Source organism: Ochlerotatus camptorhynchus, unplaced genomic scaffold, assembly GCF_037179485.1.
Source record: "Ochlerotatus camptorhynchus isolate MF236.1 unplaced genomic scaffold, CSIRO-AGI_Acam_v1.1 ptg000697l, whole genome shotgun sequence".
NCBI classification, from domain to species: Eukaryota; Metazoa; Arthropoda; class Insecta; order Diptera; family Culicidae; genus Ochlerotatus; species Ochlerotatus camptorhynchus.
Window position 1 is genome coordinate 2544 of NW_027041173.1, and position 11771 is coordinate 14314.

At 40.1% G+C, this 11771-nt stretch overlaps 1 protein-coding gene across 1 annotated transcript; it reads left to right on the plus strand.

Annotated features, from left to right (window-relative positions):
• The first annotated feature begins 1014 nt into the window (after positions 1-1014).
• Positions 1015-10662, plus strand: LOC135714705 (uncharacterized). The gene is made up of 3 exons (XM_065238095.1): positions 1015-1039; positions 9353-9381; positions 9442-10662. Exons 1-3 carry the CDS (start codon positions 1015-1017, stop codon positions 10651-10653), a joined length of 1266 nt encoding a protein of 421 aa, XP_065094167.1. The 3' UTR covers positions 10654-10662.
• Positions 10663-11771: the final 1109 nt, after the last annotated feature.

Sequence of the window (11771 nt, forward strand, 5' to 3'; positions counted from 1 at the left end):
CCAAAACAAATGAAAATTTATGTGTTTTCTTCACAGCTTTTTACATGGATGCTGAAGCTACTAATATCATAAAACTACTTCAAAAAATATTGTTCGATGTGTACAAAAAGTGCTAAAATACTGTTTTGTCACATTGTCCAAAATTTATAAAAAGTTAAAATCAACGATCATTAATATCCCTTTTTATTTGTTTTTGTGAAGTTTACTTCTTAAGAAGGGCATGACATGAATAATGGAAGAACCTGTTTTTATTTTAAAATATTTTTTATGGATTTGGAATGAAAAAAATGATTACAACTTATTTTCGGTACAGTCCTTATATGAGGTTAAGCTTTTAAACCATTTATATTGTTAATAATATATTAGTGAATGGAGTAGCAAAACTAATCTCGTAGTTCTACGTCAACAATGCGGTCGAGCTTTGGGCACAACCCTTACCTTTTTTCAAACACTCAAGCTTCGAGTTCGACAAGGCAGGTTTAGCAAGTTCACGACTGGTTGATTGCGTACAGTAGAAAGCTGGATGTTGTTGATGCGGTGAGGTTAGAGTTACAATCACGCCTCTTCCCAGTCGTTTATTTAGCTAAAGTTGGTTCCGCCAAAGTGGTAGAAAACGCTCTTTAGCGTGTCTTCGAAATTACGATTAACACTGAGCTGTAATGATCTACGGAAAAGTTTACTAATGTCAAATCTCAACAGCAACTTTGCTCGAGACCGCATTTGAATTGAATGTCTGCAGACATTCCATTCTAAATATCCATGGATATTTAGTGAAGAATAGGGCAAAACATTGGTGGGGTTGTATATACGACACGACCGCATGGTTGACGAAGACTACTTTGAGATGTTTAGTGAACTTCTCATGCATTTTTATTGATATTGAATTAAAATACAGTAGAAATAACTTATTTCCTCAATTTACTCCATTTCCTTTCCTTGAGATGTTAATTTCCTCACCCTTATTAGTTATTTTTCTGACTGTTTCTGGACTTTCCGTTAGGGATATTTCCGCATATGAAACACTTGTCTTTAATCCTCCGTTATAAAATATGTTCCCCGTGCACACTTCAATGCCCATCCCATCTCCGTTGAACATTTTATATGGATAACACGTTTAACCAAACGCTTGATCGCAGTGGTTTACCTCCGGTGGGAAATCGTTCACAAACACGTTTTACACATCCCAGCCCAAGTAACATTGTAAGTTTTATTGAGGTTTTAAAGCACTTAAGTCTAAATCATGGTCTACAGTAAAACCCAATTTGTTACTTGGGAGGTAACCGATAAGCCCGCAGATTTGGAATGATTTTGTTATATAAAGCCAACATACGACTAATACAGGGCTTTGACGCATTATTAGTCGGATTATTACTGGTTACTTGGGATTGCCCCCTCACTTTCATTACATCAGCATAATCGAAAATTTGATATTCAGAGTTGTGCTTTCACAAAATTAGAAAGTTTGGTCCATGTAACCCGGAATTCAATATTTAATAATAATCTGCTACTTCAAGCAATCAAAAATTCGTCCATCCAAGCAGGATCATAATTCTAAATGTTCTTTGGATAGCTTAATGTCCGAATTTATCCGCATCTTAAGCACACAATGAGGAACTAGAAATACAAGTATTCAGAAATATGTCTCTTAACTTTTTGCCATTCTTGCATTTACACAAAGACGCTCCAACCCATTTTCAGAGGTTTGATTTGTGTTGGACCGAACTAAACACAGCACCACCCAGAAATGCGCTAGCCCGCTTGGTGCATGAATTTGGTAACAAACAACAATGTGACCGTCCCTCAGAATATCACGAACACTAGCGTGTAAATTCATAGGATTTTGACAGTTCTTACAGTAATGTATCTGTAATTTGTATACAATTCATGTACAGCTGGAGAAGACTATGTTGTTTCTTTAAGCAATTGAAATAATTAATTTGAGCACCCACAAGCTCACAATTCTATTGATGATTTTATTAATTTACAAACACCCTAAAACTAAACCGAGTAATGAAATTGTAAGAAACTAGCGCGATCAGCATTACTTTTCAGAGAGGATTTGGTATTGTTTTCCTTGATTTTTAAAGAAATTCCCTAAGATTCCCTGATTTTCCAGTACTAAAATGGAACTCCCTGATTTTCCAGGCAGTCAACACCCTACAAGAATCGGTCCTCTAGGTATCTGTTTATTTTTCCTTGCATTAGTGTTTGCGAGTTTAAGTCAATGGAAATGGAAATGAAAATGAGTTTGCAAGTAGAAACCGAGTTGCGCGCAAATATACCTTTCCTAGAAATAAGAAACAAAGTTTGTTAAGTGTTTGGTGTTGAATTAAAGTATCGTCCCTCTGTGCGAATGTGTTTCGTTTAACCGTGCAAAGAAAAAGCTGCGTGTTGCTACACGCTAACTCTAAAGTACCCATTAATGAGTAAAATTTTACTCATTTTCAAGAAAAGTGGCTTAACTCATGAAATGAGTAAAACCGGTTTTACTCATTAATGAGTATTAAACAGATACGTCAAAAATGGGTATTTTGTACCCTTCTTGCTTTTTCCGAAATGTATGAAAATTACCCATTTTATTGATTTGCTTTTTGCTTCATGGGAATACCTGTCATCAAACCAATGTATTCCTTTAAGAAAACCTTAAATCCTATAAAAACAAATTCATACTCTTTATTGGACATAATTATTAGCACAAGTAATCACACAAATAATCAATAGCATCCACTGGGCATCGTTCTACGAGGTTTGCTGCTCATTCAGATGGTTCGGACCCTTCTGTAAACTTCATTTCTTCCTCTTTGAAAATCATCGCTAACCTGAAACAGAACACGTATTTGGAACAAATACAATTTTCATCATAATTGCACACACAATTTTTACCTCGTAACAATCGATATCAGATCATGTCCAGGAATGCTGTGCTGTTCTTCAGATTTTTTTTATGGAAAGTGACGGAAACAATAAAACTCGCAGCCGCAGCATTGTTGTTGTTTACACTATTTTGTAGCTGTGAGAGATACATGACAAGCACATTTTCTCTCAACTTGAATTTTTAGATCTTTTGGCGGGTGAAATAATTAACGTCAATTCTTTTTAGGTTGTCGTTATACGGAGATGGAGGAGTTTGTTATATAAAAAATAACATTTGTCGCGTTTCGTATAATTTGAACGAAAACAGTCTCAAATACTCTTTTCCCTCCCCATGGACATGGAGGTTGACGGTACTGAAGCAAAGGGTTATGTTTAATTTCTTTATATTTGCAACGATGATGATTTCCTATAGTGACACATATCACCTTCTTAATGCTTCAGTATACCTCAAACGATTAATTCTTGGTTGTTAATTGAACTTCCTTGATGCAATCGGCTGCATTATGCAGACTGAGCAATTCTGATTATAGTATCAGATTTGTTCTGTATACAGAGGAACTGGGAGGGCTTATTAAAAACTTCTCACCAATAAAGTAATGATCTTCTTGTAAATTTTGCATATAATTTATTAATATTTTATTTTATTTAAGCATACTATTTTTGTTACAGTCAATTTGCATTAGCATATGATACAAGAGATTTAATATTACTTGCTCGTTTTCGCGTAAAATAATCAATATTTATCTTACTTGTAATTACCTTTGAAAGTTTTTTTTCAAGTTTTTTTTTTTGTGATCTGAAAATTTACCCAGTTTGGTTAGAAGTTTCGAAGCTAACCCATGTCCACAGGCCTAATAGAAAGATAGGCAGAACAAGTGTATCATTAAGAGTGGTTGCATGCAGGGTTGCTTCCACTCACTTGCTGTAGATGAGTGATTTTCGGAGTTTTGAATTCTTTAGATGTTGTAATGGAGATTTGTGCTGTTGGATGCGGGTGGAGATTGGAGGGCGGGTGTTTGACGCATAGAGCCTGTCAATTTCGCTTTCAGAGTGTCGCAGTCAGCGGTTTTATGATTCGTGAGCGCTCGCGATTCGTAGAATCGTTGATTGTGACTGCAAGTGGATTTGACGGGTTTTGTGTGTCGGACGCTTGCTTTTTGGCCTCTTCTTGTGTCTAATATGTGCAGAGTATCATTATAACGTCTAATGGTTTTGAGATTCCTGGTGGCGTGAAATATATTTGTGAGAATATCTTTTTGAGATTTTAGCAGTCACGTTTTGTTTGTAGTTTATATTTTATTTATTTCATGTAATTATCGTAAATAATAGTTATTCAAAGCGCTGTGGATTATAAGATGCTCGATGACCCTCGAGGGATCGATTTTGCTTACTGAGCAGAAAATCATGGATTTAACCCCAAGCTCTTCCACAGCACAATAAATCGCCACCATCATTTGTATATTTGATATTGAACATTAACCTCGGAAACTATTTGCATATCAAGCGAAAACGTAGTCCTGTATTGTCGCGAAGCGTTATGGTTCTGAGATGCTCGATGACCCTGGAGGGATCGTTTTTTGTTTACTGAGCAGAAAATCATGGGTTTAATCCCAAGCTCTCCATCATGACTCTTAAAATTCATTATCACTAAACAAAATTAATATGTTCTTTCGATAGCCGGCTATCGAGAGATTAAATAAACAACAAATAAACAATACATACTTTTGGTTGCATCGCCAACTTGAGGTGAATCCTAACCGAATACCCTACCCAACCCTCCAACTCCGTAGCACTTATGAGGGTGTCGCTAAGTCGGTGGCCTCTCGTTAAGTAAGTACTACATCAACATTTCCTTCCCTATCCCTAGTTATGGTAAAGATGGGCGTGGCCGGGAATAGCGACAGTCATGCTTCTGTTACTCTTGTTTAGATTGGAACCAATGTTTACTCCTCAGCATTATTCCTGAAAGTAGTCTAACTGAGAATTTCAGAAGAGACGTGAGTGTCGCTAGTATCCAATCTACGAAGTATATCATAACAACGCTAACGCTAACGAAAACAGTCTCAAATACTCTTTCTGTAAAAAAAAAAACTGTGGTTCTAAAAAGGACTAATTGTTCGATCTCCACAAATTTCACATCCTCTCCACCCCATCGTGGGATATCATCAAGGTGATCACGCTGACTGCTGCTATTTTACCACACCATGAGCGGATTCACAAAGGCAACGCTCTAGCCTGACTACGATAATGTTCAGCAGAGGGAAAAATTCCACCTTTTCCTGATTTGCTCCTGCTTCTGCTTGCCACGCTGTCGAAGCTTTAACGAGCGGATGAAGTAGTAAAATTTACGTTTATTTTCTGGTTTTTTTTTTACGTTTCAACATTTGGTTTAACATTTTAATTGGTTAGCGGTTAGCTTTTGGCTCTTTCATCTTTGGTTATTCTAATGTGATGATTGCGTTTAGCGCTAATTAGGATACCCTTTTATGGGTTTGTTTTTGTTTGAATTTAAAAATGTTATAGCCTACCTACTTGAGCACAGGACCCTACCTAACTACTTAAACTAGGTTGCCGAATGATCTGGTGGTTTGATCGCAGACAGGCGACTCTGAACCTTCCCAGCGAGAAAGTCTTTCGCTCCTTGAGTGTTTGAAGACCGGCCAGGTGGTGAATCTCAGAATAACGAGTTCGCGGTGGACTGTTAAGGATCATTCTGAGGATCTTGTTTTGGATCCTCTGAAGCGTTAGGTGGTGGTACTTAGCACAACTCTCCCAGATTGGCATACCATATTCAATAGCCGGCAGAATGATCTACTTGTGGACAGCAAGCTTGTTTTTGAGGGACAGGGTGGTCTTCCTGTTTATCAGAGGGTAGAGCGACCTGAGCTATCGGTGGATCACTTGGTGGATGTCTTTTCCACATGGGATCGTGATAGCAATTTGCTATCGAGGGTGAGACCAAGGTATTTGTTTTTCCTTTATTTACAAGGCTTTCAGCCATTGGCTGGTTCGCCTTGGATGGGGGGACCAAGGTAAACTACTTCACTCGACCATTCAATGGGAGTACTATCAAGATGGACCTTGAGTCGAGGTGAATTCGAGTGTGGAAACAGAATGGTTTGTGTTTTAGCTTCATTGATACAAATCTTCCAGCTATTGAAATAGTAGGACAGAACACCCAGGCCTGATTGTAGTTTACTCGCGAGAGCACGGATCACTCGACCCTTATAGATGATGGAGGTGTCATCTGCGAACATTGACAGGATACCACCACCCAGCAGGGGAGGAACGTCTGACGTGAAAATGTTGAATAGGATAGACCCAAGCAGACCCCTGCATCAACATTGAAAGTATCAGAGGGGACATTGTTCAGGTAGACCTGAAGTGATCTGCCCTGACAAGTAGTTTTTTATGATCTTTACGAGGTAGATCGGAAAGTTGTATCGATGCAGCTTGTAAACTAGACCATCAAGCCAGACATTGTCGAACCTCTTCTCGACGTCCAACAATGCCATGGCAGATGTATTGGAAACGGACTTATTCCGATTGATGATGTTAGTAACCCGTGCGAGTTGGTAGATGGTAGAGTGGCCTTCCTAAACCCGAATTGCTCTTTGAGAAAGTTGTTATTTATCATGTTATCATTTGAAAACACCAGCAGACGGCTGAGTATCAACTTTTCGAATAGCTTCGAGATGGAGGACAAGAAGCTGATGGGATAGCTTTTGGCACTAGTAGGATCTTTGCCAGGCTTATGTATTGGAATCACTTTGGATAACTTCCAGCATGCAGGGAAGTAGCCAAGCTTCAAACATTTGTTGAAGATAAGAGTAAGATGGTTGAAGAAGTCAATACTCAAGTTTTTCAACTCGAGGTTGACTACACCATTCATACCCGCAGCCTTCATATTTTTAGTGCTTCTAATAGCTGCTATCACCTCATCAGCCGATATTCTACTATCAGTGTCAGTGAGTCTAGACATTGCCTCCAGTACGACAGGCCCATGGGGGTTCACCATGGTTTGGCCAAGATTATGTGAAATCACAAAATGTTGACCAAGAGCATTGGCCTTTTCAACTGGGGTTATGAGTAGGGATGGGTCAAAGTTCTGGTGAACAGAGGAAAGCGGAAGGATTGGTCACGACTTATTTTTAAAACATTTGGTCATCTTCCAAAATGGTTTTGCGAACCTTGTTGTCAAAATCGTTATTTCTGAGTTCCACCATCCTGGCCTGGATAATTTTGGTTAGCCTATTGACATTGGTCTTCAAGTAGGGCACCCCAGAACGCTGGAACTGCCTGCGAATGGTGTTACGGAGCCTGATTAGATCTTTGGTTGGGCTGTCAAGGTTCAGAGTATGACTCACCTGTCTGGATGCTGGTACGTGTAGCTCCCTGGCCCGTCTTCGATGGTTTGCAGACACCCCGCTTCTTCGCCTCTTCGATGGTTTGCAGATACTGATCGACTTCTTCGAACGACTCTGGTAGGAGGTCGTAATCGATTGCTGTGTCCACACAGCGCTGATACTGCTGCCAGTTGACACGATGGTAATTTCGCCGGGATAATTGAAACCTATTGGCCGAGAGACCTACTTCAGCCACCATCGGATAGTGGTCCGTGCTCAGTTCGTGATAGGCGATAGATTTAGGTTTAGAGATGTTATCGCCAATGTTGCTAATGAATATGTCGTTGGTGGCATGAGCTCCGGAACGACCAACCGGGTGGGAGTGTCCGGACACAGGATGTTGTAGTGGGCTTCCTGCAGATCGTTGAATAAGATTGTGCCGTTCTGGTTTCACCGACTACAGCCCCTGGCTTGATGCTTGGCGTTCAGGTCGCCAGCGATGACGAAATTTTGCCGCCGTCGTGTTAGCTTGATAATGTCTCTTCGGAGGTCTGTGGCCGAGCCGTTCCTAGTGTTGGTTTGCTTGGGGCAGTAGACCACGATGATGGTGATTGGACCAAGCGATGTGCTCACCTCAACTCCGATTGCTTCGATAATTTTCAGTTGGAAGCTTGGTAGTAGCCGGCAGCAGATGTTCTGTCTCGCAGCGATGGCCACTCCTCCTCCCCCGGAGCTGGTGCGGTCAAGCCTTACGAGTCGAAAGTCGGGAAGGAAGACGTTCAGCTCGGGTTTCAAGTGAGTTTCGGTGATGACGGCTATGTCGATATGCAGTTCGTTGAGAAAATCAACAAACTCGATGTTTTTGCTCTTCAAGGAGCAAGCATTCCAATTTACGATCTTGATGGCTTCACGGTCCATACAAGGGACAGGGCAGCATGTAGCTGTTCAGATTGAGTCTTGCAGGTGCGTATGATGATGATGACCTCGGCTACGAGCGTCACAAGTTCCTCCGAGGTGAACGAAGAATCGTCGACAGGTTCACCTGAGACAGCACCAGCGTATGATAAACCAGGGGCCGTGGATGAACCTGGAATTGGCTGGACCGCCGCAGCAGTGAGACAATGCTGAACTGTTCGACTGTTGGGAACCATTTGGATACTCGCAGGATTGGCTTGTTGGTTGTTGAGCGGAAGCGGGACTAGGTTCGGAACATGTCTACGGGGCTGGAGAGCTGGGTACTGGACTTCCGTGAGTACAGGAGGCGAACGATGATTACGGAGGTGACCGAGCTGGTTGTTGATTGTAACCTTCCGACGGATATTAATGAATTCCACTCGCTTGGGACATCCGCGATTGGAGACTTGGTGGTTTCCACCGCAGTTGACACATATCATCAACTTGCTCACAGGACGCAGTTGAGTGAGTTCCAGCACACTTGCCGCAGTTTGACTTCATATGGCAGTTTTTGGTACCATGGCCATAGGAGAGGCAGTTCATACACTGCGTAACATCACGATGTTGGAGTTTGTAATGCTCCCAACTGATGATGACCTGAAACAGTTATCGGCTTTGAAATCAATTAATAAGCGGCGCCTGTGGTGTAGTGGTATGCGTGTTAAATCCCAGTCGGCGCCGCCGGGATGTTCTGAGGTATAACATCTCTGCCGTTGGCCCCCGGTTCATGAGTTGATGGGTCGATAGGTAGGGTCCAGGTGTGGAAGCTACAAAAACAAGAATCAACGGAAAACAAATCAAGGAAAAAAAGAAATCAATATAGAATTAGATAGAATTTCACATAAGAACAGATATCAAGCTGTTCCGAAAATCATTATGGCGAAGTGATAGAACGCTGAGAATATCATATAAACGTCAGTATGAGTTGTTATCCAAATGAGATCAAGATTTGGGAGAATGATCTAGTATCGATTGAGTGTGGAGGAGAACAATCGATATTTGAACCATACTTTTACACACGTTCATAAAAAAATGAATTTTCATATTTTTTTTCTTTATTAAGGGATTTTTAGCCGAAGGCTAGTTCATCTCTGAAATTGTCATATGTACATTACTTAAACTTTCGGTAAAAATATATTAAATAATGTTTTTTTTTTTATAATTCTCAAACGTTACAGCATTCTGTGCCATCTGCCGAGTGAACTGGGTTAGTGTTGCATTGCATAATGTTTATCAAACGTAATTCTTGTTATGTAATTCTTTGCAGGCTCAGAATGGATATAACTACGACAGACCAGATCTCAGTTTAGGAATTGCAAGTACTAGTCTAACTGGTTTCGCTGGAACTTCGGATTACCCTTCGTCTTCTGGTTTTGGTAGCGTGACAGGATCATCTCCTCCAGTTTATAAACTTGGAAGTACCGTTTATCCTTCTGGACGACCGTCTGGGCCAAACTTTGCACAATCAGGAGCAGCGGGTCTAACAGGAAGTGCTGAGTACCCTATTGTAGGTACCACAGGATCGGGAGCATCTTCTGTCGGAGGCACCGGATTCCATTCCATAGGCGCTGCTCCCAGCTTCCCAGGAAACAGTGCTATTCCTACTATTGGATTTCTTTCAACCAGTGAAGGTCAGCAACGTCCTTCTGAGGGTATCAGTTCCATGAAACAACATCAGACTGGACCATCTGCAGACTTTTTTAGTAGACCTAGTTCCACCAATGATGTTCAATACGAAGATGGAAGCTATTCTGCTATTCCTGGTGAACAAGGTGTAGATTATCCAATTTTTTCAGTAATACCAGAGACATCATTCGATTGTAATCAACAACTTTACCCCGGATATTATGCTGATATTGAGACTCAGTGCCAAGTATTCCACATATGTGCTTTAAACAAAACTTTTAATTTCCTGTGCCCCAATGGCACCATCTTTAGCCAGGAGCATTTTGTATGTGTGTGGTGGAACCAATTTGAATGTGCTAGTGCACCAGGATTGTTTGAAAAAAATACAAAGCTGTATAACAATCCAGAAGCGGGCCGGCAATCATCAGACGTATTTACAAGCATTCAAACAAGCTTAGGTCTTAGTGGACCTTCAGGACCTACCGCTGGAGGGGCTCCATATACAGGAAGACTTCAGGGAGGACTGTTTTCTGGTGCTTCAGTAGGACAACAAGATGTTCATGTAGGATCACATAGTAGTTTACCCCATGGATCACAGGGAAGTGGTTCGAGCTATTCAGTTGGTCTTACAGGTGGATATCCCGGATCACGATCGTCTGTTATTTTCCAACCAGAAGGTCAAATTCCATTTAATGTTTCTACAGGGTATATTGCTACTGGAGGTCAAGCAGGTCTTGCTTACCCCAGCGGATCAAGTCAACAAGGATACCCTGGACCAAGTCAATCAGATGAACAGTATGCTCTTTCACCCCAAATTCCAACTCGAGAGTATCTTCCTCCTAAACAGGGATGAGTCTGAAAGAAAAAGGACATAATTTTATGGTAAAGGCGTTTAATTTATGTATGTTCACACAATGTAATGTTACAAGCAGGTGTATTATATATGTAATAGTAAAGATAATTTTGCGATGTCAAACACCGGCATTAAACTTAACTTTTGCTCGATAATTTATATTTTTTTTCGATAAAATAATATTTTTTTTTCGATAAAATAATATTTTTTTTCGATTCGATACGATCCAACTCATAATGACACAAACCAACTCATGATTCTAATGTGCAGCATTCCGATATGTCCGAACCTGGTATCCCTATATCAAGCCCATCAAATCCAAAAATAAATTCTCACGGTACAAAAATAAACTTTTCCATACATCCTGACTGATCCATCACTGACGAATGACGAAGAGAGTCCGACAATAATCAATAAAAAAAAATCCTATCGTATCTTTTACTTTCACTTCTCTTTTTTCAATCATGCATGGATAAAAAATAGCAAAAACCGACTAACGTATATGTGAGCAGCCGAATTGTCGTACTATGAGCGCTTCTTATTTTCCTTTAATCTTTCCATTTTCTTAAGCATTGAGATACCAGTGATGAAAACACACACTTGATAATCAGAACGTTCGTTGTTCGAATTCGGTTTGTACCCATTTTTAGTTTTTTCAAACATATTAATTGATTCCAACAATCTTTATTTTGTCAAACAACACGCAACGGCTGACTAAATCGTGAAGTTTTTAATCATCTTCGAGTAACCGATTGATCTATAAGAAATTTTACGAGATGTACTAGCCATTGGGCTAAAAATCTCGTCAATAAAATAAATAAAAAATATGATTTAAGAGAGAGGGAGCACGTAATGGAATAGTTTTTTCACGACGTAAATTAAATATGTATAAATTCATACGGAAATTGTCATGCGGTGTTTGGAGTGCGACAAAGACAGTAGGATAAACGCAGCAATAGTGGAATTTGTCGTCTCTTTCGTTTTCCTGATTTTTAAATGGTTATACTAGTGTGACGTCAAACTTCCTCATACATTTAAACAGCCAAAAACGAAAAAGACGACAACTCTGCCCATAGATCCATAAATGAGAAATTGACTAATGTGCATGAAACACAAAA